The sequence below is a fragment of the Zosterops lateralis genome (genome assembly GCF_965231275.1).
Source record: "Zosterops lateralis genome assembly, chromosome: 5".
NCBI classification, from domain to species: domain Eukaryota; kingdom Metazoa; phylum Chordata; class Aves; order Passeriformes; family Zosteropidae; genus Zosterops; species Zosterops lateralis.
The window spans coordinates 23,291,883-23,319,351 of record NC_139766.1 but is presented as its reverse complement, the minus strand read 5'-3'; the positions used below and the strand labels follow the sequence as shown (position 1 = coordinate 23,319,351).

Sequence of the window (27,469 nt, the reverse complement as noted above, 5' to 3'; positions counted from 1 at the left end):
TTTTCCTTCTTAATTCATAATACCGTGAAGATTTTATAGTCAGTCGACTGTGTATCTCTAATATGCGTAATATTTTAAAAGATATTTTGCTGCTTATTATGTTAACTTGGAGACATTGTTCATACACAGAGTTCTTACAATGAACATATACATGCTTAAGGGGCATTGAATTATTTTATGCTGAAGTTTTCCTGTAGTGGATTTTTCAGTTTTCTCCTTGGTGTCAAAATATGAACATTTCACAGGTGTAAATTTCTGTAGTATGGCCACTGTAAATAACAAGCAGATATTATGGTCTCCAGATATTCCTAGGAAACACTAGAAATCTCAAATTTTTTGGCTATGACTTCATAAATATAATTTCTAGTATGTAATACCCACGGCACCATCTGTTAAGATTTGGTGGTGTTGTGTAAGAATAATTTGGCTATTGTATTTGGGTTCACTGTTTACTCTATGGATATAGCAGTTAATTGGGAACTTCCATAAGAGGAAGTAAGCATAGAATAAAAATGTCACAAGACTTTCCATCCTCTGCAGATGCACAAGAGTTGTCAGAAGACAATGACAGGTTTGTTAGCTTGCGTGACTTTATCTCCTGTTCAGTCTCCTCCATCTGCAAAACTTATTTTGACAAGAAGAGCCAAAGTTCAAGTATGAGGAACAACAAATGACAGCAAGTGGTTTTATTGGGGGGGAATCTGTCAGACAAGGGGATGGTTGTTTGAATAAATCACAATGAAGGACATTCTGTGTACCCAGAGGAGATGGTTCCTGTCTTAGTTTTGGCAAAAGACAGAAAATCCCTAGATAAGAATGATGTTGTATTTAAACCTTTTTGTTTCCCCCTTTTTCACTTATTTTGTAATACAAAAATCTGATTCCCTTATGTTACTCCTCTGGGTATTGATGCTGAGTAGGCATGGCTGATCTTGGCCCAAGGGTCAGTTCAAGTTTGAAAACTAGACTGAAAATACAGTTTATATGGTGGTGAGGAATAATCATACACAGAGCATCTTCCATGAAGATTGAGACCTGCTTATGACTGCTTAGAGTGGCTAGAAATGTCCAAGCAAGTGAGTAACACACATGACTTTGTGTCAAGTAAACATCCTTTTTCTGTCTCCTTCCGGTACAGTATTATTTGCTTTGCAAAAACTGACCTCAGAATTCTCTCATACTAGTTTTTACAAAAACGAGCAGTATGTTTTTTAACCCAAAACATTTCTAATACTATAATGTAAAAGAACCCATTTTGATAAACTGCCAACAGCTCTACTTAGAAACCACTGTGGGAATTACAACCTTGTGTTTTGTCCTTCAGTACCTAATTGCAAAGTAATGGTCCATGCTTAGTTATATTGCTATATCAAAACTTCAGGGGATACAGAGCAAATCATTCTTTATTTTAATCTCTCTTGTAATTTGATTTATCACTAGATTTTTATAGCAAAAGTTGCAAATTCTTAAACTATTTTCAACTTAATTGTTTCAAACACTCTTTTGTCAATCGAGTTTCCACATAATTCTGTTGACCAGGTCATTTTAGAGTCTTACTGTTTCAAACTGGCATAGTCTGAAATAGTATCCAGCATAGCCACAAGTCTTGGCTGAAGGAGACTTCATGTAAGCAGCACAAAATAAACAGATGACTAAAATAGATATGTGCTGCAAATGGTTGAAAAGCTCTTAAGATGTTAGCATAGCTAAGCCCAACTTAAATAGCCAGCAGAAGTAGCTTTCCCTACTCATGCAGGCTTTTACTGAAAGCACACCAGAGCTATACCAAATACATTTTTTATAATTTAAAATATCCTTTAAATATGAAGGTTGCCCTGGAGACTTCTTACACATGTTCCATGGTGTTTGCCTTCTATTTTTTTTATATAGCAGATGCTACTTCTTCTAGTCTATTGTTTTTAGCCAAACATCCCAAGAGGAGGAAACTGCATTTTGCTCTCACTTGCCCCTTTTGTCCTCTGCATTCAAGCTGATACAAAGAAGGCCTTCCCAACAGCTGAACTTCAGGTTGTTTATTAGGACAGAGAAGCTGTCATTCTTCAGAGGTGCAGGGGAAAAGATTTGATCCACCTACTTAGACACCAGGCCAAAAGAATAAGACACAGAGTTGGAGTGTCCAGGAGGGTAAGACTGTATATGAGTGCTCTTGCTCCACTGACTTCAATTTTTCTGCCTTTCGCTGAGTGCTCAAGGTATTGGTGTTGCACAAGCTAAGGCCACAAAACTGTGTTACAGAATTCATGTACTGCCAATGCGTGTCATAACCTAGAACCTAATGCTACATGAAACAGTTCAAATGGAGACTATTTTCTAGACATGTTAAAAAAAGAAAAAAAGCTGTTAAAAGTGGTGTCCACTTGGGTCTATAAGGGGTTAGGAATCAGGACTTTTTTAACATTTGTCAATATTTACATTTCCCATTCCTGAGCTTTGTAGTATGCTTGAAACAGCTCCTTCTTAACCAATATATATTAAGAAAAAATTTTTTTAAAAGGGCAAATCTCAGTCACACCTCATGATCATCTCGAGGCATGCAAAATGTATTGCAAACAGTGTAAAAAATCATGCATTGAAAATTCTTTCAGCTTGATATTCCAGAAATAATTAATAGGTATAAACTGTACTATGAATGGCTGAACTCTGCTGATCAGAGATGTGTTACAGCCATCTCTCGAGGAAAAAGGAGAAAATTGTGCTTTTTCTTTCAGGCCTCGTGTAATCAACAGTTAGAGCAAACTGCAGTTATCTTTTGGAACTGCGAGTTCTAAGCCTTTTCCTCACGGCTGTCTACGTGGGAGTACACTTTCCTTTTGCTGATAAGCATCATTTTGCAGAAGATACTTGACTGTTTGGCCAAAAAAGCCTATACGTATTTTGGTTTTACATTTTAGATACAGGTTTGCAAATGTCCTCTGGGGAGGTATGTATGTTGTTTGTGCACATTTTCAGATACCTCTGTTTAATATTTTGCCTCGTGTATTTGTTGTTTTGTATTTCACATAGTCAGAGATGCTGTGAGCTCCTTGTAATGATCCTGATCATCACTGTTTCATTTTCTTTTCACTGCTAATTCATTCTGCTTTGCATTCAGGGAAAGGAGGATGTCATTGATACCATAGGTCAGCAAAATTATAAAATGAAGTACCAGCAAGTCAGGCAATTGTAGGAAAGTGAGGGAAGTGTGGAAAAGGAGGATCTGTATGACACCGAGGTAAAACAGCAATCCCAGAACAAGTGAAAAAATTAAGAGAAGAATGTGTTCGTGTCCAGATCAGGGCTCCAGATTGCAGTGGTCCCTGGGACTTCTGATGCATCTTCCTCCATAAAATGTCACATCTTTCAATATGAAAGTTGATGTTCTCCTGTCATAACTGGCTGATGATTCTGGGTCTTAAAAGGTGGTTTGTAATCTAGGAATATTATTTTGAAATGTAGCAACCATCCTTCTCTCTCACTTGCAGTTGGAGAGAAAATTACTTTCCTCCTCACAGGACCAGGCTCTATATTTTTATTGCAGACTGCTACTCTGTCCTTGTATGAACGATCATTTATTCTAAATCTGCATATACACATGGAAGATGAAGGAGTGAGGAAGGCAGTGTTCACTTGTTCTTTGTTTGTTCCTCTAAGAGAAGCTAGTGTAGTTTAAGAGACAATTAAATTCCATCAGTATGCCATTCTTTTCCTCTTATTTCTCTTTGCCAGCTTGTAGCAGAATAATGCATGTAGGTGTTATTTTTTGCATCTTTAAATCTGAACTCTTACAGATAATGCTGCAATTCAATTTGCAACCTGGCTTGTATTCAGGGCTGGGATATCCTACCATAGCAATTTATTTATCATGTTGTTTACTAGATCATTTATATAGTTTGGAGAGCATAGACGTGGCTGCCAACAAAGCTTAAACAATGATTTCATTACCCAGAAACATGAGAAAACAATCCAGGAGTATGCCATTGTGTTGTCATTTTCTGGCATTGTTGGAGAGCAAAAGCAGAGCTTCCAGCTGGTGTAAATAGCAAAAAAGTATTTTCACAAGGGATGCTACTTTGCCCTCGTTATCACATAATTTTTTTTTATCAACAGTCTATGATTAGATTTTAAATTTACTTGTATTCATGGAATAAGTAACCATATCCATTTAGTTATTTGTCCTTGCTTTCCTACTTAACTGTTCTTTTCATTCTCGCCATTATCTGGTTTTGCTCTCTTATCTTTGTACCTCCTCCATCTATTTCTTTCACACATCTCTCTGGGCTTTCATCCATCACAATTTCTTGTATGGAGGTCTTTTTCTGATCTGTCTAAAATGTAATTATTTTATTTATCCCTACATAAATAATATACTTTCACCTTGTCTGCCATTCACACTAGACTGCACTGATGGTTGCACTTTGTTCCTGCCATTAGTCCTGTTCTTATTTCGTTACCTCTTTAGTACACCATTTCTGGAGTTGGAAGGTGCTTTTGGACAGGGATTGTGCTGCTGTTTCTCCTGAAAAATGATGAACTGGTGAGCTGTCTGATCATCGGTATCTTCCTGATATCTATATGCTCTGTCCATCTTTTTTAAACTCTTAAATATTTATAAACTCTTAATATTTGCAAATATTTTAACTCTTCGATATTTAACTCTTAAACATTTAACTCTCAAAAAAAAAGTATTCACACTGGATAGAAACCCTGAATCTTTTTTCAGGAAATATGCTATTGACTTTAGTTTTAAAAAAAATTGTCTGAGCAGAGATTGCACGATCAGTCCCAGAGATTGTGATACTGTTGAACTCTGGCATAGCAAACTGAAACCTTATTTCAAGAGTTTCACTAAATTCCTCTGAAGAGGAAGCAGAGGAATTGAAGCAAGAACGAGTTACTGTACAGGTAGACAAAATATGCATTTCCTTTTCCACAGCCAGTATCTTTGATGAGCAGTGCAAAGTAGCTTAACTTCTTTCAATGAAGACTGAAATTGTCCTGCTGGACAGTGTGAGGTCTCTGTGTTGGAAAAACAAGTTCTCTGTTTGGCTGGATGAAGATGTTTTCACTGGACTTACTATTTCCCTTGGACTTCAGTGATTTTTTGGAGCAGCTAAAATGCAGTAAAAGTTCACACCCTATTTTCACCACACAGTGGCATGTTTGTGTGCACATGAAAAAAAAACAAACTTCACTGAATATGGTGGCTTCACAAAAGAATTTTCAGAGGCCAATAGCAGTGTCTCTTCACTGTGGTTGTTCACGTTTTCTTCACAGCTGGGGATTGTAAAAAGTCAAGGCTCTCATTGCTAAAAACTGTGCAGACTCCTACCATAACATGGCATCTGTTGAAAGAGGAGCAGCATGATACAGGTTTCAGGTGTGCTTGATGGGTGGATGTTTTTGATCCACAAGATGTTAAAACTGTCCTTGTCTCAAAGGAGCAGGATCTGTAACACTGTTGTGTTAGTGTGAACTGGGGCTAAAAGCCATATATTTTGGAAAAGGAAAAGAAAGGAAGAACACTTTCACATTGGAACTAGGAGACATTTGAAATGTGTCTCCTTTTTATTTTTGCGATGCAAAATTTGCGTGTCATGGGGAAAGAGTGGGGAAGAGCCCTTCTCTCTTACCACTGGATGTAACTTTGTTTCTTCTTTTTTCTTGGTATTGTGTTGAGTTTACATTCCCCATATGTCAGTAGGTGGGCACTGATTTGCTGTGATTCAGCCACTGCTACCTCTTCTAGGAACTTACCAGGGCATTGACCAAGAGTTCTTGTGGTGTGGGGATTATTAATTTAACTTAGGCTATTCAAGACACTAAATGTACTTGGGGGAAATGAAAGCTTGCAGTTGTATTTTAAATAATATACATTTGTAATTAGTGTTTTTTCCTTTTTTGTCAAGTTCTTACTGTACTGAAACTGTAATTTTTTAATTCTTTTTAGCTCTCTTCTAGCTTTCATGCTGTTTACAATTTGTATTTACTTCATTTTGGACAATAAAAAATAAAGTAGTTCATCATTTGGCTCACATGCACTAAGCCATTTATTATATTTGAATGACAAACCACACAGAGAATGTTAAAATTCAGATATAGTCTTTTTATTTAAATCGAATAAAATATTATAAATATTTAATTTTGTAACATTTTTCACTCTTTTCTTTCGTTGAATACGCCCTGATGTTTCACTTACCTGATTTTTGTGTTCTTCTTAAGGGTCTGTTTTAGAATATATGGAAAAAGATGAGAAGGCTGTTGCTGACTTTAGTATATGTTAGATCAGACAGCTTCCACTAAATTCACACTTTCAGCCACACAAGGATTTATGGAGTATTAAATCAAAATCATTGTTAATATTGTCCTTAAGTATCTAGGAGTTAATGTATTTGAAGAATTACTTCTCTGTTCAAATTTTTCTCATCAGCTCTGTAATGTTCCCAGTCTGAAAAACATTGAGTGTATTTGGAGTCTTTTTGAGGGTTTTGTTGAAAACAGGTGAAGTCTGGTTCAACATTTTACCATTATTCCACAAACTTTCATCCAAACTTCCCCTCCAATCGGATTAGAAAAATCTTAATACAAAAGACTATTTATTTCCAGTCCCTGATAAATGCTCTTTTTTCAATTGCCTTACTATTGAAATGTTGCACATTCAGTTTTTCCCAACAGTTGCTATGTTCCTTAAAGGCTGTTGTTGTCAAAAGAGCTAATTGGTAGAAGGAACGTTCTTGTTTCAGCAAAGGGCATTACCTTTCCCAGCCATTCAATTTACGTAAGCGTTTCATATGTGTGCCAGAACCATTTCTTGTCTTTTGACTAAATGAGTGACCACAAGGGATCAGATGCATATTGGGTTACACAGTAAGGTACTTGTTGATCTGAGTGAATTAAGAAAAACCTCTTTTACTGCTGCTCATTTTTCATGATCTGCTGTGTTTCATCTGACAATATGCAGCCTCTTGCTGAGCTGTTAAAAACAGATTTGTTACCTGGCTCAGAGAGCCATCCTGGAGCTTTGAAAAAGTTGTATTTGGACAGAGCGTGACACTTAGAACGGGAGATAACTGATAATGTGGCTAAAACACCCCCAGGCAGTGCTCTATATCTAGGCAAACTAGGATAAGCTGTATGAGGACTTGCCATCATGGGGACAGAAGGGGATAACAAGATGCTTGTACAGTGGTTCTGATCATATATCTGTTGCCCATTTTAATTCTGGTCATCCTTCTGTGTCGAATATCTGTAAACAGTGTTTTAAGTAGGGATTATAAATTAAACCCCTCTCAGAATTAAACTCTTATACAAACAGAAGATAATTATGTTGCTGAGCTATTTAAAATATGGGTATAGGAATATCCGTTTTTCCCAGTTTGGAAATCTTTGAAGTATTTCAAATGGGTTCTATTGCTAAGACAAAACCTCCTCTTTGTAAATTACTTCCAAAGTTTTAAAATAAAATGAGCTTTTATATAAGAAGGGCAGGAAATATGCATAGTTTGATAGATTTTTTTCCTTCAGTAAGTGAGAGCAGTATTCTACCTGAATTTCCCTCAGCGCTGTTTTTAACTATAGAAATAGCTGAAAGGTTAAATCCAGCCTTCCAAATTCCTTCCTAAAGAGATTTCTTTGTAGTCTCAGTAAATTTGCTAGTAGATCTTAATATATTAATGAAATAATTAGTGATCAGTCTCCAATTACATTTTTTCTTTTTCAAATGTGTCAGTCATTGACAACCTTTGTGATAAAAGGAGCTTATACTTTCCTAGATGTTTTCCTTCTTCAGTTCTTTATCTGTTTCTTTGATGTGTTTTGCATAATATGACTGTGTACATTTAATCGGTTATGCCAACACAAGGGGAAATGGGTTTTGTGGAAATGATTCATGTATTTCCTGCATAAAGAGAACCATCTTTTCTTCTCTTTAACATTTTTATATTTACACTGGTAATCAACAGATTAGCCTGTTGTGACAAAAAAATGTTCAGATTTGTGACACAACTGTGTCATAAAACCTGTGAAAAAGCAAATGTCATTTCTAACCAAGGCAATGTAACAATTCTCTATTTTAAAAACTTTTACTAATAATCCATGATGTTTACCTAAGCAGAGGATAGAATCTGTTTCCATAGTGCTGCACATTAAATCCCATCCATTTAACATCTCTGTTCCTAATAAAGAATGTGATATTTGTCTTCCTTTTCTGGCTCTGTCATCTGTAAAATAGCTGTACTGATTTGCAGGTTAGCCAATGTTGACTTTTCTTGCAGTTGGCAAGCTTACCTAGTCTGTAAATCAAATAGTTATTACAGTCACTAAAAATGTTTTAAATTTTACCCATCAGTAAAGAGAAAAATATAGTAAAATACATATTAAAACCTGCTTTAAAAAAAAGATCTTGGGGGAAAATAGTAAGTACTAAGTTTAAATGTAAAATATTAATTCAACTTCTCTGTGCATAACTATTATCACAGTCTGATTGTTTATTGTGATGTAATCACAGAGTATTTTAATGTTACTTGATCTAGGTAATAGTAAGAGCACCTGTCCATTATAAATCCCAAAATATCTGTTGAGAGTATATCTGTATATAATAGCTCCTATATCACTACAGATATTTTTACTTGAATTTTGAAAGGTATTCAATGGCTGAATTTAAAGCAGTAACACTGTAGTCAGGTGATTTAAAGGTATTATGTAAATTGTGTTCAGAAACTATCTCCATACCTGGGATTCTTCACATACCATAAGCCAGGTGTGATCCAGTAAAGCATCAGTTATACTTGAACTTTACTCTGACGATATATTAAATCCTGATTTCAGTAAAAGCCAGCCAAGATTTATTGTTAAGTGTGATGCTTTCTTTTTCTCTGTTTCAGCTGAGACAATCCCAGTCATACTGCACAGACACAGAATGCCTTCAGGAATGTGAGTAACTGTTCATATCAGGTTCATGGAAGTAAAATGAACAGCAGTAATTAAAAGACAGTCTGACTGTTCTTTAAAATGCAGTGGTTGATTTAATGTTATAGGAACATAATGCATTATATCAAATACTACAGTAATGAAATCGATACGCTGGGGAGGTAATTTCTGAGAATCTGTGATGAACATTAGTACATTAGAAGCAGCATTGATGACAAGCCTGGAGGTATCAATAAAGCAGCATAACCATTAATCAGGCCCCAAGCATTACTGAATCTTATTGTTAGCCTACAAATGGGATGATTTGGCGCATGAGAGGGGAAATTTGGAAGGTGCTTTATTTGTCCTCCTCAGATTCAGAGCAGCCTAACCAATGAAGACTAAATACTGAACGCAGACACACACACACACACACACGCAGGTTCACAGCTGGGGCTGATGTACTGTCAGTACTGTGACCCCTCTACTCCACTGTGAGGAAGAGGAGACTCTGACTCATAAGCTGACATACACCATCACTGCATCTCTGTTGATTTGGTGCCTGTAGTTAGTGAAGCAGAGGACTGATGTGTACACTTCCTCGGAATTTGCTGTGAAAACCATCAAAAAACCTCTCCCAAACAGTGAACAGTACTAGGTCAGTCAAACATTACCAGAATCAGCAGTGAAGCATAACTGTGTGAAGGCTATGCAATAATGTAAGCATATGCCCTGAGGCATTGAGACACTTTCTGTGAGCTAGAGGGAATGTTGTCAATTGTTTATAAATAAAAGTGAAGTGGATCTGGTTTTCCTATATCATTTTACCAAGTGAGTGTGTGAACTCACTCAGCTTACATCAGATGCTTTAATGCTTTGAGGGAGCAGCAAGCGCTTGAGCAGTGTTCCTGTGAGCAAGAGCTGCTGGTGCCTGTATCTTTGACAGGTCTAGGAGTAGTGCAGGCAAGGTTTCTAGAATCTTGGAGTGAGTGCATGTCTTTGTTCATCCTCATGTTCCTCCCTCTTCACTGCCCTCTAAAACCTGTTTAGAGATGGGCATCCAGCTCAAACTTGCACTGGTCTCTGCCAGTGTGAAACAGTCCCAGATTCAGTGCCATGCTGGGCTGAAGAGGGAAAACTCCCACATAACTCCTGAGGAAAAGATGTTGTGGTGCAGAAGTGCTGTAAAGTGCTGCTGGTTTACTCTTTCTTTATGGGCTTTGCAAGTTATGCTGTCTGTGACTTCCATCATTCCTCTTCCAAATACACCTGTCCAAGGGCAGACTTTTTAGTCTTCCACACCTTAGACTTCTATGTAGTTTTTTTTTAATTACAGGCATGTAGGAGAGAGAAAGAGGTAGATGATGGGAGACAGAATATTTTCTCTATTAGAAGGAGGCACAGACAGGGTGTGGAGCTTTCTGAGCTTTAGTCCACAGTCAGAACCAAGCAATGGTACGTCATTCTCACTCATGCCTTGGGAGTCTTGGCTCATCAGTATTTATGAAGCTTTTAGACTAAAGACTGTATAAATGAGTAAGTTCTGATATGTGTGGGCACAAAGCTTGTGGGATAGCTTTAATGTTCCAAGCCATAGTACTGTGGGGATTTGAATGGTTTGCAACAAATAGCTTTCCATTCTGAGATTCTTGCAATAACTGTCTGTGCAGATGCAAACAATTTGGCAGCAATTGTTCCAAACCAGTGGTTTGTTTCAAAAACCGAAGCAAAAATTACAGAGTAAATCTTTTCCTATGTTATTATATTGCTTTAAATTTAGTTCTAGCAAAGGTATTTTTCTGCTGATGTAATGACACAACCTGCGTATTTGTCACATTATTTTGTGATGCTTCTGTGCTTGTGCCAGTCTCTAAGACCCTGGGAATCAAAGGCAAAAATAAACAGATTGAGCCTGGAGAACTTCTAGAGATGTTTTCAGAAACGTATTAAAGTAGTTCTGGGCCAGTCTTCTGTCCATTGCTTTGTTCTGTTTTTATGAGCTGTACAGCGATGAGCTTACATTTGAGGTGGGTCTCCTCTTCCCTAGGTCCCACAGGTCCATTTCCTGTTATTTGTTGACTTTGATTCCTCATTTCAGAATCTTGATATGAACAAGTTTGTTTCACTCTCAACAATTTTGCTCGTTCCCGGAATTTTTTCTGGAAGCACAGCTGGGAACGTTGTCATACACAGATTCTTAAGTTGCAAGGTTGTGGAATGACTGATGAGATGAATGTGGTTTTGTTTTGGGAGACGTCAGGGCTGGGGTTCAGCCAATGTCACAGCAGCATCATGTGTTGTGCTGCTGCTACCAGCTGGAAATTTTCAGAAACACCCTCTGTTGATTCTTCCTGAGCATGCTTTGTTTTTTCAACCCTTGATTTCAGTTCCTTTTTTTTCGTTTGTTTTCTGGAGCCATATCAAGGCATTAGCACTATGTCTCCCTCATTCACTTTTTTGTGCTATTATCTATAAAATCTTACTTCAAGCTGTTGGCACCATTATGTCAGCGACTTCTCTGCAGAGGTTCCTGCCAGGGTCAGGACCAGTGCTTTTGGATTTAGGTACAGCAAGATAGGAGCACCACTTCAACAAGCATTTGGGCTCTCTGCTTGATGGCTGTTCATCTTCTGGTTCTTCATCGGAATATCTGCCGTGACATTAAAGCATGTGTCAGAGACTGATGACTGTTCCCTCAATTTCAGTGGGTGTCTTGCAGAAAAGGAGAGGCTGTAAGTTTTGAATAGGCAGCACATTAAATATTCTGTTGGGATTGCTAATGCTCAGCAAATCAGAAGATCTTAGAGTTTCCCTTGAAATGAGGAATAAGAGTGGTAATTCTTTTGTGAATTCTAATGCAAGTGGAACATGGAGATTCTCTGACGTGTGGCAGTTGCAGCATCAGCCGTTTCTTCCAGCCTAGGGAGGATCCCAGCTGGTACTGATCTGCTCTGATGGCTCATGGTCCTTCACAGTCAGCCTTCCATGTCAGAGGAAATGAGAAGCTACTGCCTGAGATTTTTTTCTCTGTGTTCTACCAATTCCCAGATGTTGTGACCTCAATTTACCACATTCATATTTTCACCACTATTCTCAGTGCTCTGCTAGGTTGTAACGTGGTCAGAGATGACTGTCTCAAATGTTGTCTACTCTACTTCCAATTTTTTATGCAATTTAAAATGAATACATGTCTGTGATTCATCTTGAGTTGTACTCATCCAGGGCAGTCACAGCAGCCTAACTTAACAGCTTGAAATGTCTGCCAAGTCTTCCCTCCCTTTTCTGGGAATTCCCTTCTCCCTTCCTGTTGCTAAAGTCCATTTTGGCTTTCTTTGGGTTCTTCATCCTTGCCTTTGAAAGTATCACCTTGCAAGCATTATTTGCTGAAGGTCCCATCGGCTCTTTGTCTTCCCTGATGATTAATTTCCAGAATACTTCTCTTCATACAGTTTTATGCCTTTCCCTCACAGAACAAGCAAAGCTTAAAGCATCATGAAAAGAAGATATAAGTCAGAGAGCATGCTTTTGCCTTCCTGCATGCAGATGTTTAACAGTTTTTACCAGAGTCGATCTGTTTGTTCTCCAAAAGATGATTTTTCTACCATGAGAGGGCAGACAAAAAGCACCACATAGAATACACTTTTACAGTAAAAGAACTGAAATTTCTCCTCTTTCTTTAGAGTACTGCCTCACTCTGAAGGAAAAACTGCAGTTTAAGAGAACTAAGTTCATGTAAGGGTATTTAATATTGTATCCTTGAGATTTCAGTTAGACAATCAGGAATTGGTTGACCTTTTTAATCTTTAAAAACTTTTTACCAAGCTCAAAACTTTAATAGCTTTGCCTTCTAGAAGCTCAAATGAATCTGCAAACATCTGTCACAAAAGTTGTTTTTTCTACTTCCCATGTCTTTCTGAGAGAAGGCTAGTTTGTATGGCCCAGTCTCTGCTTCTGTAGGAAAAAGCAAGTCCAAAAACTGTATCTCGTACATGGAGCAACAGATAGGATTCAGTATAGTCAGTGACTCCCATGGGAATTAATCCCAGAGTCTTAGACTGGCTCCTCATAAAGCTTTCTCCTGCAGAGAGATAATTCAGCCCTGCTGTAAAAAAAAATAAATTCCAGGTAACCAGGACCAGAACAGGTAACAGGGCCAGAACTGCTCACAGGCATCATTCAGAAGTGTGTGGATGTATATATCTGCCAAACCCCGGGGGACCAGATACTCTGAAAATAAAGACCTTGGGCTGGATTCAGTGTTGCATGGAAAGGTAGGTTAGAGACTGTGTGTCATGTCTCTCAGTGACATGGGAATATATACTGTTAAATTCTGTACTAGTTGGTGTCTCTGGAGCACTGGAGATTAATAAAGAGATCCATCCATCAAAATGGGTGGTGGCAGGAACATTCATCTCAGACTAGGATAATCTTCTATCCATCTGAAAATAGTAGAAAATACCATTCACAGGTGCTTTTAGAGGATAACCCTTATTCTTCAAGGAATCAAAACACCACTTCTAAATTATTTACAAAAAAATAGTTACAGATAAAGGCACTGTGACTGTGAACTCTTAAAAACAAGATTTTTTTTTTTCTTCTGCCCATCATCATGAATTCCATCCTGTTTGGTTGCACCTTCACTCAACTGTTCCTTATTCATAAGCTGATTTTATCTGATTATATTTGATTATTTTTGATCTCAGGGATGGAGGTCTTTGTAGCAAGATTGTTGTCGCCTACATATAACCGCTTCCAGTGGCTGAAATAACTTCCTGTCTGTTTGCTTAATTTGTGATGCAAAGTTTTGAAAAGTTGGATTCAACTCCAGCTATGTGAAATTTTGCTTATCCTCTTCCCTGTAAGTGATTAAAGTAACAGATTCTGAAATATCTCACATCCTTATTAAAGCACGTGGTCATTTGTGAGAGATGTGGGTTTAATGGTTCTTGGAAAGCCTAAACATTGTGTGTGTCCGAGTGTCTAGCATGCCTTGAGTAGGTAGTAAAGGGCCAGTTAGTTCAGAACATGTTTCAGCACATTTGGTTCCATCTGAACTATATTAAAATGCTAGCTGGAAAAAACTGAGTCTTGAAAATGAACACCTGTGGTTTCCCTCTGTGGTCCCTTCTGCTCCCTTCCCTGACTTGTAGCATGACCTGGTCTGGCATAATTTCCTTATCCCAACTTTTGCTTAACCACCACACACCCTAAGTGCACTAATGTTCAGCAAAAATTCCAGAAGGCAGCCAGACTAGTCCATTTCTCTGCACTGTATGAGGAATCCTGACTAACAAGTCAACTCAGTTTTCAGTCTTCTACCAGAAATATTTGCCAAAGCAGGTACCTAAGGCCTTCTTACTTGTTGCTGAAGGTAGTCTCAGAGTGGCTATTAATGTTGTCTGAAAGCCCCAAAATAAAGCAGTGGTTCTTTTCATGCCAAAGTATATGCTAGTCTCCTGGACTAGCATAGTATATATAAAGATTTTCCACATTTTAAAATATTGATATGTGCTGCTGATAATAATAATATTTTGGTCAACAAAACTGAAGGTCTAAACTCTTACCTTCACAATTCCATATGCTTTCAAAATCAAATGTGTGAGAGTTTAGTGAATTAAAGACTGTAGCATTCTTATTTATTTTCTGGTGCACTATGCCTTCTTCTTATATACAAAGCCCTTTATTCACTCAGATTTTCAAAATAATTCTCACTTGTAATTGCATATAATTCTAATAATAAAATTCCTCTGCATCAGCAAGTTCTCGAGTTTTGAAATGTCTATATTTTGGACATTTAAAAGGCAAAAGGAGCTTCATTTGCTCATACATGTTAATGGTGGTTTGTGCTGTGAGAAGCATGAACTTTATAATGCATGGGGGTTTTTTTATTCTTTGACATTTTTGAGTGCATGTGGTGTCAGTAAAGGACATCAGTCCAGCAGCCCCAACTCATGAAGCCTTACTCTCAGAGCAGCAGTGTGGAGAAGGGCACAGAGAAGCAGTGTGGAAGCTGTCAGCTTCCCTGCTGGGTCCCTCTGCTGTGTTATGAATAAACCTTTTCTATGGAAGAGCCTCTGTTAGCAACACTACCCAGGATTACGGTGATGACGGTGGTTCTGTGGTATCAGCATTAACCTTCAAGGAAATTATTCCAGCAGGGTATAAGTTATCAGGTAAATGTTAAATAAGAACAGTCCGACCAATATTGAATCTAGACTTGACTCCATAATCAGGTGATCCACATAAGACAACTTGAAAATATGGTAGACATGAGTATCTCTCTGGAGTTTTCTGGATGTTAAAATTTTCATCCTGAGTAGTAAAATAGAATAGCTCTTCTCTTTCTGAAGGTTATTCACTGCACCTTTGAACTAATTGCTGTGTATCAGTTGATCATCTAGATCATTAATGAAGATGTTAGGCCTTTAGATACTATGATAAATGGATTCAAGTAAGTACCACAGGTAATTAGTTATATGTGGGTTTACACTTCAGCTGACAAGGTTAGTTACTGTTTGATTACTTGAAGTTATGTTTCAGAGGAGAAAAGTTGTTTTAAAACATGCAAGAGTTTCATGATCCAAACAGATAAACCAGCTGTTTCCAGCCTGAAGGTATTTGCTTAAATTTATTTCCACATGTTGATGTTTCAGGTATCCTGTACAGAAATTTGGTGTAAAATTTTTGTATTGTCTTCCTGGGCTTCACTTTGGAATGTATCTCTGCAGCATTTTTTCACCTCCTGCAAGATACGTTGCTAGCAGACCTGTATGATCAGTCATAGAGATCTGGCATGTTGACACTGAAACACCTTCAAACAAACCCTCAAGAAATAACTTAGAGTAAAGAAATTAATTACTATTGTTTTGCTCCATTCTTACTAAAATTAGCATGTTCTCTGTGTGGGGCCTAACAATGGAGCATAAGCTTTCATCAGTTTAGTCTTACTGTTTTATTTATTTGAGGCAAAAAAACAAAGACCAACATGCATATGGGGGATTTTCCTACATAAATATATTTTGCATCAAGTTTGATTTCTTAAATGTGAAGAGTGTGTTTATCATATTAACTCCAGTTCACTAGGAGTTAATATGAACTAAGAAATAATCATGATAATTCTGAGAATGCCAATGAAATATTATGAAATAGATAATTCTCTTTTCAAATGGATAAGAAATGTGACAAACAGTATTACTGTCTCAAAGCCAAAACGAGGGACTAATCAGAACCACTCCACTGAAAAATATTTCAGGAATTTTTTTTTGAGATTGCATTTTTGTTTTCACTTGGGGAAAAGTACTCTGCTGTTATTCTGTTATAACCTGAGTTTTCTTTGTCTGTAGTGCCAGGACCAAACTCCTCCAGTGACAATGGCATCAGCTTTGCCATGATAATGATGGCCTGGGTGGTGATTGCACTTGTCTTGTTCTTACTGAGACCTAGTAATCTAAGAGGATCAAACACAGCCGGAAAGGCAACCAGCCAACACAATGTAAGTGCATCTTCAAGTGCCCTGCAGGGAGATTCTATAACAGCTTAAATCTATTTTGGCTTAATCCACGCTGTCTCAAAGCATTTTTCCCCATTTTTTCCCCTGTATTTTCTTGGAAGTCCATTAAAAATTAAAATTAGTTAAACCAAAGTGAAAGGAATCATGAAGGCTACCTGTGAGGCCTGCTGTGGGATGGAGCAAGTGCAGTGCCCTCTGGACACTGTCCCTGGTTGAAACTGCCTCCTGCCTCCTTAGGTGAAAGGGGACAAGTGCAGCTTTAAGAGATGTCAGTAAGCAAAATTTACAGCATGATACTTTGAGAAGGGTGATCTTTGTGCTAGATGTGGGATCATGGAAAAACCTCAATACAGAAAAAAGTATAGTTTTTGATGCTCATTTACTCTAATTATTTTAAGCGATACTGAAAAACCATGGAAGAAAACACAGTGTAATGCTTCTGAGTTCTTCTATTGCTAAATCCTCCTATGTGAAACAACTGTTTCTAATTCTGTACCTGCTTTTTTCTTTTCTTTTCCTCCTTTCTTCTCCCAAGGGACAAGAACCACCAGCCCCACCCGTGGATTAGAGCATTCAGTATTGGAAGAGTTCAGCAGCTAAAACCTTGCACGACCAAATGAACTAAGTGACCAGATTACTCTTAAACCCCACTCAATACGGTTTCCTCATTTATCTAGAGCAGAGTTATAATTCAGCAGTAATCTTCATGAACTGCTTTTAGCAACTTCAATTTTAAGTTAATTTTCGCTTTGTATGTTATTACAATTCCTTTAAGATTTTAATTTGAATAATGGTAAGGCATAGCAGGGGTTTTTTGGTTGTTACTGTGGACATTCCACTCAGTCTCTTTCTATTACAGTGATGCTATTTTTTTTTGCCGTGATTTCTGATATGCATCAAAAGAAAAAGAAAATCCCAGTCCCATCTAGAAGAATGGAAGGTCACTGACCTTTCTTTAGATTAATTCATATTTCTTCTCCAGTATGCTTTTGAGCATACATATTATGGTTGGAATTACTTAGTTATGTGCTGAAAAATAGAAATTGTCTTATATTTGCCCTGGTTTCAGAGCAGCTTTTATTCTGGTCTTTGGACCACTAACACAGTTTTCAGGGTTGCTGGCAAAAGCATGGATTGTCCACTAGAATTAGACTCCGTGTGTGCGTGCACACATAAGCGATTGTGGCGATTGCCACTGTCAAAACTTTGATCTATATATTGAGAACTTTACAGAAAAGATTATACCACCAAAAAAGTTAATTTAGCCATTTTCATTAATAAATTGTATGTCTTCTTCAATACATTGTCAAAAAAACACACTCTAAACCCAGATGTGTTTACTTATAGACGTTATGAAAAGAGAAATTTAGTAAGAAGAACTTGGTAGAATTTTCTGTCCTGGCATAGTTTTCATAATTGGTACCTTAACAAGTTTTTAGCCATGATGTAATGTATATTGGACAGGATTAAATCATACCAACTTTTAGTATACAACACATACTGGATTATTCAAGATTTTTCACCTGTATGTTATCAGCAATTCTTAACATTTCATCCTTATCTACTAGTTGTAATTGTAGAGTAACAAACTTGCAGCTGACTACACATGGCATGTCTCTTCCCTCTAGTATTTGTGAGTATGTGTGGTATGTTTAAGTGTGTGTATGTGTGGCTGTGCACACACCTGTGCACATCTCCCATTATGGCAAATGGGAATTACTTTTTTAATGTACATTAATTTAAGAACATTTTAAAGATGTACAGAAAAGCAACACTGTATATTTTTCTTGTTCAAATTGAAAAATTGATCAGAATAATGTAAAGAACATTTTTATGTTACCAACATGAAACTTGTTTCCATAAATGTCAGTAGAACAGACATATGGGAATTCTAAGCCTTACTCTACAAACCTTTATTTCCTGAGGACTTTAGTTATGGAGCTGAAGGAACTAACTAACTGTTAAAGTTCAGAAAGGTTTGTATTAATGGGCTTGTCCTTGGTTTGAAAGACCAAGAAAGGTGTCTGCTCAGGAAGGCGGGACCCTCCCTTGGAATGGAAAATATAAACCCCTTCCCTCTGAATTACTGTTATAATTTTGAAAATAAGGGGCTCTCAGGCAAAGATACAAGAATAGGAATAACAGTTCTGTGCTAGTATGTACAGTAAAACCAACAACCAGCAGCAGGAAGCCGGTGAGCCCTCCTCAGCCGCGGGCACTTTCCCTTTGGTGCAGTTCCGGTCACGGCCAGCGGGGGCGCTGGTGGCTCCCGGCGGGCAGGGCGGGTGCGGGGATTCCCCCGCGCCTGCAGGGGGCGCTGTGGGCTCGGGAGCAGCCGGGAATGGCGGCCGGGCCCAGACGGGCAGGGACGGGGAGAGGCTTTGCTTCACAATCCCTGGGACAGCCGATCCCCAGTGCCCTGCAGGGCTGTCGGAAGCAGCAGCCGGCTGGGCCGGCAGGATGTCTCAGCAGGCAGGGGCTGTGGGGCTACAGGGCAGTGCTGAAGAAGCAGAGGGGGCAGGACAGCGGCAGCCCGGCTCCCAGCAGGGCAGGGAGAGGCGAGTCGGGATCCCAGGCACCCAAGCAGGTGGTGAAAAGTCCCTCTTTTAGTGAGGTGGATGTTAATAAGGTCCCACCTCAGTGGCTGCTCTCACGAGCAGAGGCTCATCCCACGGCAGAAGCAGCAGCTCTGGGCTGGGCTCCGGTGGCAGCCCCGCGTTCCCTTCCCCAGGCAGCAGCTCCGACCGTCCTCCTCCAAAGGCCAGAGAGAGCGAGCCCAGCCCCTGCCCTGCCCCATCCTCTGCCTGCCCAGTTCTCTGGTATCTCTGCCCCGCCGACAGAAACTCCCAGATGAGGGAAGTACAACCGGATGCCCTTCATCCCCTGAGCTTGGCCACTTCTTTTCTTTTTCTTAAATACCCAGTTGTTAGTGTTTCCTAGCAACTTATGGAAAAAAATTCCCTAAGTAAAAAGGAACAAAAGGAAAGAAACCTAACCCCCAACAGGGCTCTAACAAAAATCTCACATCAGATCCCATGGTTGACAGAGGCAGGGTTTTGCTCTTCAGGGTAAATGGTGAGCCAGCTAAGCTGTCTTGTAAAGGTACAGTGTAGACCTGAAGAAGGGCTTCTGTAATTTGATGTAATTGACCTTTGAACTTCTGTGAATAGTGTGCTCTAGCATAAGAGCATGTTTAAAAAAGAAAAAAAAAGATCGGGCCAGGTGGTCTCAGTGACATCTGTGCAGTGCCATGTAAAGCAATGAAACTGCTGGGGAGAAGCTGAGAGAATCTGTCCCATTATGTCTAAAAATCTATAGGCCACAAACACTGTGTAAAGATGTCACTGGGACAAGCACTCTGCCAGTGCTTGCTTTTTGCCTTCCATGTACATTTATGTTTGGGATACTGTTCAGAACAAGAAATACAGTATCATTTTGTTGAACCCACAAGGAAACATATATAATCTCCCAGACTGACCTTTTTTCTCCAAGGATTTTTGGCCAGAATTCTTTGCTGTTGGAAGCGTAAAACAAGCTTCCAATTGATTAAAAAGCCTGAAACAGGCCTCTATTCAGACACAGCACTACTCTTCATCCTATTGGGAGTTGGTGAGATCTACAGATGCTCCTTACTTGTGAGGATCAGTCTCACTTAAATGTCTGTTTATGTATTTATAAAACTTACCACATGCACCCAGCTCTAAGAGTCTTGGCAAATGAACTTTTTGTTTAGAGGAATGTTGTGGTTTACCTTTAAATGAAACGTATTGCTTGAAATTCCTCTAATTGTCCCAGTGATTTTATATATGTATGCTTTCCTCATGTAAATTGCTATTTTAAATTTTCTATGTAGAAGGAAAAAACATTGGAAATATTTTATTGTAAAATGTTTTACTAAAGAGCCAGGCCACTATCCCACAGCAAAATGTATGCCTTTTTAAATTCAGATACACTCTCCAAGATATAAACTTCAGATCAGCACTCTTAATTAAAATAAAAGTAACTAACCATAGGACTGTATTTTGCCACTCTTATTTGTGTTAAATAGTGCCTTACTCATCAAGTAGTTGCACTGAAGTTTGTGAAACTACTCTGAGATAATGTACTAGTAGCAATTTTAGTAAGGGTGGCAGAAATCTGACCTTTAGTGATGTAATTTGTGATTAAATAATTGTATCATGGTTACAAATGTTTATGGTAAATTTTGGGAAGTGTGGAAGAGATTAGTGGTATGCAAAGCTCCAGAATATGATCAGCTCTGTAATGATGGTTTTAAGCTTGGTTAGTAAGAGATGCAAGTTGTAGCAACTTGGGAAATATGGAGGAAAATTTACAATTATACCTTAACTTTGTTAAAACAATAGTATTTTTAGAGTCTGCTTAACACAATTACTATACTCTGAAATGAGAAATCATATATATTCATGCACTGTCTGCAGATCACTTAGCCTTGTAATATTCATGACTGAAAAAGGAAGAGTGATGATGTCATGTACTTAATGTAAATCGGTGGTTTAAAATATCTGAATTATGCCAAACAAAAAATCATCTGTGCCATTTGCAGTTTCCTAGTAATCTTTTACTGAGTACTTGGATTGGGATAAAGGGCTTGTACTATGCACTTTTTACTGACTTAATAAATAGCAATCATTAGTAAACTTTTGTCTTTGTCTTTTAGTTTTTATATAAGATATAGGACTGCACCAACCTATCAATTTCTAAGGTAATTTGAAATCATCTAAAAATAAGAATCAGTAAAAAAACAGTGTGTCACGAGTGTAACTCTTAAAATCTAAATTCTAACTTTTATAGTGGACACTTGTCTACTGTATGTATCTCAAGCAAGACAGAATGAATAAAAAGCAGTTTCCAGGGTTTAAGATACTTTGATGACCAACATGGATGCCTCTGCCTTTTGCTCTTCAAAGTAGTTATGCAACATAAAGTTAGAAAGAATACAGTAAGAAAAGTACTGACAAATACACAAAACTGATTGTGTTACTTTGTTTTAGATCAAATCCTACTACTTTGGGATTTGCAATCTATTTTCTAGTTCTAGATGTTGGCAGTACTGGACCCAAAGCTGCTCTGAGGAAGGAAGATGCTGCAATGGCTCTAAGACAGTGAGTAGGAGTAGGAGAGACCTGCTGCTTCCTCACTGTTGCCATGAAGTGCAGCACTCTTCTCTGGAAGCAGAGCACAAAATTCTGAGCACTGTCTCAACTCAGATCCCTCATTAGGGAGTCCTGTGTTAATCTGAGGAAGAAAAGGAGAACCAGGGGAGTATTGGGGTTTAAAATAATGCACAACTATCCTGAGAGAGTGGTAACAAATACTAGAGAATCAGAAACAAAACCAGAGTAATATAACAACAAGAAGTAACAAATATTTTAGGCATTTGAGTCAATCTAGAAAGTACAAGATCTTAATCAGATATCATTAATGTCTGCTTATGAAAATTTACCCTTTTACTCAAACATGAGATTATAAATAATCCCTAAAACTAAAGCTAAACTTGGAAGTATGCTTGTTAAAATGTCTGCCAAGGATGCAAATGTCTATTGAGAAAAGTGATGCAGAAAGGAAATTGGCACAAACCTAAATTCATGTTGTTGAATGGATCTGTACAAGGGCTAGCTGTTCACAATCACCAGGTAATTTGAAATTACTCTGCCCTAAAGCCTAAAAAAATTGACCCTATCTAGGATGTTTGAGAAAAACACACCAAATCATTGCAGCAAAATAGTCCATGAAGTGGAATCCTTACAAAAATGGACTACTTACATCCTTTTCTCCTTTTTATTTGTTCAGTACCAGCCAACAGTGCCATTCACTGCAAAAATCTGGATCCTGGGGTAGGTGAAGAGGCAGAATATATTCCATGCTGAACAATATCCTTACTTGTAAAACAACATAAATCTTACCAGCTCCAGGCAACATCAGCTGAAGATCTGTCTTTTCATATCAGAAAACTGAACACTTGTATCAGAATTGCCAACTCCCATAGCAAACACTTTGTAGTTAAATATAATACCTAAAAGAATCTGGCTTCCACATTACCTTTTTAACATCTGCAAGGTCAGAGCATTGGCCAGAGGTGGTGTTTAAAACAAATGTGCTTCAATATTTGGTAATATATATTAATTCACCATATATATACAGCTTTTTAAAGGTTTCACTCTTCTTGCTTTTATGAAAAGTGTTACTGTAAAATACTTACTGAAAATAAAGCAGTAATTTATAATCAAAGATCACATGTAGCAAGGTTTAAGAAAAAAGTTCTTTGCATTTATAGGTTTTGTTGTTACATCTTCTGATCTATAAATGATGAAACAGAGGAATAATTTTTGTGACTATGTAGTTTTCTGACTTATAAGTGGTTTAAAACTAATTTCTTCTGCTGCAAAAACTGTATTTAAAATATAGAAGAAGATCCTAGAGATGAGAAAATACGTCTCCTTTAGCAGACCAGTGAAAAACCCCATCACTGTATAAAATTCTGAAGGTCACAGCCATTGGTTTGATATAAAAAGCAAACCTTAAAAAAGGTGTTCAGTTTAGGGCAGAACTTGAAATTATAAATGCTGAGATGATTAGCAAGAAAACAACCCAAAGAAGCCTCCACAGGACTGGCACTACACCTAAAACTGCATGTAATGCATCAAAATCTGCTTTCTTGTGATGATGAGTAAAAAAATTAGTTTCTTCAACTCCCTTAGTGATTTCATGCAGTCTTGTTTGAAATAGAAAATCCAAATAATTATTCCCCCTTCATCAAATATTAGCTTGCAATTTGAATCACAAATGCATCTTGTCTCTGACACCCCCTCCTGCTATATGCTTGTGCTGGGCTTCAGTATATAAGGGGAATGGATTAAGCCAAATTAGCTTTTAGCACTGTGAGGGTGTTAATCTTCAAATCTTCACCTTAGTTTATGCAAACAACTGTTACTGCAATGGGACAGCTCAGCTGAGTAAAACCCTTTAGAGTGGGGATGCTACAAGACAATTTCTCTCCAATGGGACAGTGATGAAAAGCAGTGCCTTACCTGGCTGCTCTTACTTCCATTGCATTGGTTTTAGCATTTAATGTTTCCTCACTATTTTGTTGGAGATGGCTGTTAGCCTAGAATGGCTCTCCTGGTGGGAGCTGCAGTGTACCCCGTGTTCAGAAAAGCAATGCTGCTGCCCACTACTGCACTGCGTCTGGAGAAACAGTTTTGATGCCTGATATGAAGTAGATGGTTTCCAGAAAAGCATCAGAAGAGAATGAAAAAAAAGAGGCACTTAAAAAACAACAGATAGGCCACCAAATGTAATCATGCCTGGAAGGAAGTGTCAATAAATTCTGTGAATACTGAGAGCTTTAAATAATGCAATAAGAGGAAGGTCATGTCCTGGGAAGCAAAATGTTGTGCAGTAAAGAGTGGGGTTTGACAGGATATTTTCATCAGAGTTCTTGGAGTGCCCTTCCTCCAACTTTCAAAAGTTTTAATCCTGCATGACTTTGGGGTTTTATTTACATGGCAATATTGTACATGAGACCTGATGACATTATTTTGTCAGGCATGTTGAACCTGCAGAAATTCACGGCATTTTACAACAATTTTTACCAGTAAGTGCAGTTTGAGAGGCTGGCTGTCACCAGCAAAGAAAATACTGTATTAGATTAATCATAATCTGTGATTAATCATATTTGGGCAAACTGTCAGACTGTTTAGCAATGTCAAAGTTCTGGTGAACCAGAGGTGGAGATAAGGAGAGGGTGTAAGTAAGAACGTGTCAAGGCAGAATGTCTTGTAGCAAGACAGTGTTGGCTCTGAGCACACGTAGAGCTCAGGTTCTCATCTGCCTGTGTTCAAAAATGGCATATGGCTGCTTTATGCAGCTCTTGGAGCCTTTTTAATATGGATGCCCAGTCCCACATGTCCTGAATAATCTCTTTAGCCGCATCTCTTTCCTTACTCTTAACATAAAATACAAAGCATGGATTCAAATACTGATTCAACTGGTCTGGGCACTTTTGTGCCTCAGCCTGGGACTGTCGCTGAGTACCTCAGATTTCCCAGTTACAGGTGGGGTTGTCTACCAGTCGTGCTTTCTCAAAAATTAAAGAAAGGCTTGACAGACAATGGTAGTTGTTGAATCTGTGTCAGATGTTAGTGTCATAAACTGATTACACGAACTCTGATGCCTTTAGTTAATGATCAGCTAAATCTGGTTGGCAATCAGTCTGACATTAAACAGTAACCAGACAGGATTCAAAACTTCTTTAATATCCAGAGTTCTTTGCTGACTTTTCCTCCCACCTCCAAAATCAGGATGCCAGCCAGGAGATTATGCAATCATGCACTCACTTGCTCTTTGTCTTCCCTCTCCTTCCCCTCATCCCCCAAATCCTTCGTAAATCATGATTTCTCCCTTGCATAATGGAACAGATTGTACAGGGGAGGTGAAAAGTGGCCCCTTCACCCACCTTTGGTATTCATTTTGCTCTTAACTTGGTGGTTTCTGGAAAGGCAGAGTGTGGCCTCAAACCCAATATGCTGGAAGAAGAATTCACCTGACCTAGTCAGTTGCCAAGGCTAAAGAAAAACATACACCTGAAATCCCATTCCTCCTGCACTGTAAAAGTATTCACAGTCTACACTGAGCCTTCAAAAAAAACAGAGCAGAATTCACAACTTTTACCTAAAAAAATGGCCATCAGTGAACCAGCATCATCTGCTTTGCAGTAGCCTCACATAAGCTTTCTTGCCTCTGCATGCTGTTGCAAAAAATTCAACGTCCTGGTAAATGATGGATCTGCCTGAATGGAAAAACCAAGAAGGTCCCATTCAATAACTCAGATTTTTTTCTGTAAGAAGAGGGGAGACCCAAACTTCACACCATTTTCATTGCAATGCCTTTGAGCCCTGCATTTTTTAATCTGCCTGCAGTGCCCTCACCACCAGAGTGTAGGGTATAGGGAAACAAAAGCAGCACTCATCATCCTTTCACAGAATCATTAAGGCTGGAAAAGACCTCCGAGATCATGCAGTCCAACATTTTAGTTTAAGTTGTGTTTGCAAGAGAGAATGTGAGATGGACATCCCTGGCTGTGTGACACATCCCAGCCGTGTGACACATCCCAGGCAGGGGTGTGACTGTCTATTACCAGTGAAGGCCCTTTGCTACGAGAAGAGGGATTAGGGTCCACTGCCTGTTCCAAGGGCTGTTCAGACATTTGAAACAGCTCTCAAATAACAGACTACAACCCAGACCTTTCTGCTCCCAGGAAAGGGCCATGATTACCAGATACAAAAAATAACCCCTTTGAAGCTCCTTGGCAAGTAGCATAGATGCAGGTGGAGAGTTAGATCCACATGTTTATAATCCTCAGGACACAGCACTCTCCTGAGGTAAGTATGCCTGAACCCCACAGCCAAGAAAGGCTCTGAAGCTCTTGCCCTCGTTCTTAGCAAACTCAGTAATTGGGAGGTATTAGGTGACTCTAATGAACTACTAACTACCCACACAGACACCAGCAGGCAGAGGGAAGTTCTTGTCACATACCCCAGGCCTTGCACATAACCACTGTAACCCTTCCTGTTTCTAGAAAATCCACTCCCTGTGTGCCAGGCACACACTAAGCACACTTACCAACACCCTCAGGGGACTGCTTAAAGGACCTGAAGTGGTTTTGGCTCTGGCTGGTACAGAGGGACCAGATAACATTCTTGCAGTACAAATGTATGCATCCATGGCTATTCTGAAACCGAAGGAGATAGACAGGAGTTTGAAGAGGGTGGTATGGGTGAGACTGACTTCTGAGTCACCCGCTGAGCTTCTACTTGCTTTGCTTAGGTTTCCCTGGAAAAAAACAACAAACCCAGATGTGTTTAAAACTGACAGCTGTGCCAGTAAGCAATGAGAAAAGGTATGACTTGTTTTTACTTCAGAATAAACACAGTGAACCCTGCGCTTTCGCCAGGCTCTTTGGCTAACCACACTGAATCTGCCAGGATCCTGCACTGACTGCAAACCTCAGTAGGCTCTTTCACTAGAAACACACGTATTTTACAGGCATTTCTAAAGGACCCGTGATCACAGTATGTACTTACTCAAATAGGTAAGTACAGAATAAAGTCCCTTTCTTCTAGGGAAAGACCAGATCCTCCAAAGTATATCCAACAGGATAAAATGTAAAACAGAAATAATAATTTATTTTTTAAAAAATATATTTTAAGAGCTATGCATGAAAATTCCACATAAGAACAAAGCAATTCTTTAGTTGCTTTGATAAGAACATGCACGTATTATCCACCTAGTCTGGCAAGATTTAACAAAGGAATTGTAATCTGTTTAAAGTCTAAATCACTACAATAATGCAGATGGAGAAAAACCCCGCAACCACTTTCTAGGACAGGCAGTGTAAGTGAACTTAAATATACTGGAGAAGAAAAGATCAGCATTCTCACAATCTGTGCCCCCAAGTCAGCTCTGGTACACTCACACCGTATCGCGTTTACATAAGGGGCAGGAGCGCTATCTGAGAACTTTAACACATTGCAAGGTAAGAGGTCCCTGGGCAGTGCCCAGGTTACAAGGGCAGGACTGCAAGCTCATCTTATTTCCTTCCTCTGAGCGATGATTACAGCCTGGACTTTAAACACTGAACTTTACTGTAACCTACCCACGTTTGCTTTGTTGAGACGGCGCTCCGGTACGTCAGAGAGAATGAACACCGCCTTCTTTACTTCACAGTAACCATAGCTGAAGGACAAAAAATTATTCAACCACCACAATTAAGTTCTCTTACAAAAACACCCCGAGGCAGCAGAGAGGAGCAGTTCAGCCCGGAGCAGGCCCGGGGCTCCAGCCGTGCCCGGGGCTCCAGCCGTGCCCGGGCCCTCCCGCGGCCCCTCAGCCCTGGCGGGGCCTGCCCTGCCCTGCCGGGCCCTCCCGCGGCCATTGGCGGCCATTGGCGGCTCGGCGGCGGGCGGGGAGCGCGGGGCGGGCGGGCCGGGCCCTTCTCCGCCCCCGGGGGAAGGAGGGGGCGGGCCGGCCCCGCTC

At 39.1% G+C, this 27,469-nt stretch overlaps 1 protein-coding gene and 1 long non-coding RNA gene across 2 annotated transcripts in view; one reads left to right on the top strand and one right to left on the bottom strand.

Annotated features, from left to right (window-relative positions):
• The window catches only part of SMIM14 (small integral membrane protein 14), a 37,697-nt gene extending 19,102 nt beyond the window's left edge, over nt 1-18,595 (top strand). The window contains exons 3-5 of the mRNA XM_083861492.1: nt 8,880-8,928; nt 16,248-16,396; nt 16,950-18,595. Coding sequence (XP_083717618.1) covers nt 8,880-8,928; nt 16,248-16,396; nt 16,950-16,982 — 231 coding nt within the window. The 3' untranslated portion in view covers nt 16,983-18,595. The remainder of the gene's footprint in view (nt 1-8,879; nt 8,929-16,247; nt 16,397-16,949) is intronic.
• A 4,133-nt stretch (nt 18,596-22,728) lies between these two features.
• Nucleotides 22,729-27,271, bottom strand: LOC310909544. The gene is made up of 4 exons (XR_014590092.1): nt 27,090-27,271; nt 26,057-26,266; nt 25,106-25,223; nt 22,729-23,641 (listed from the first exon to the last, which is right to left on the bottom strand). It is a non-coding gene; the product is annotated as an uncharacterized lncRNA (long non-coding RNA).
• Between the last annotated feature and the right edge of the window lie 198 nt (nt 27,272-27,469).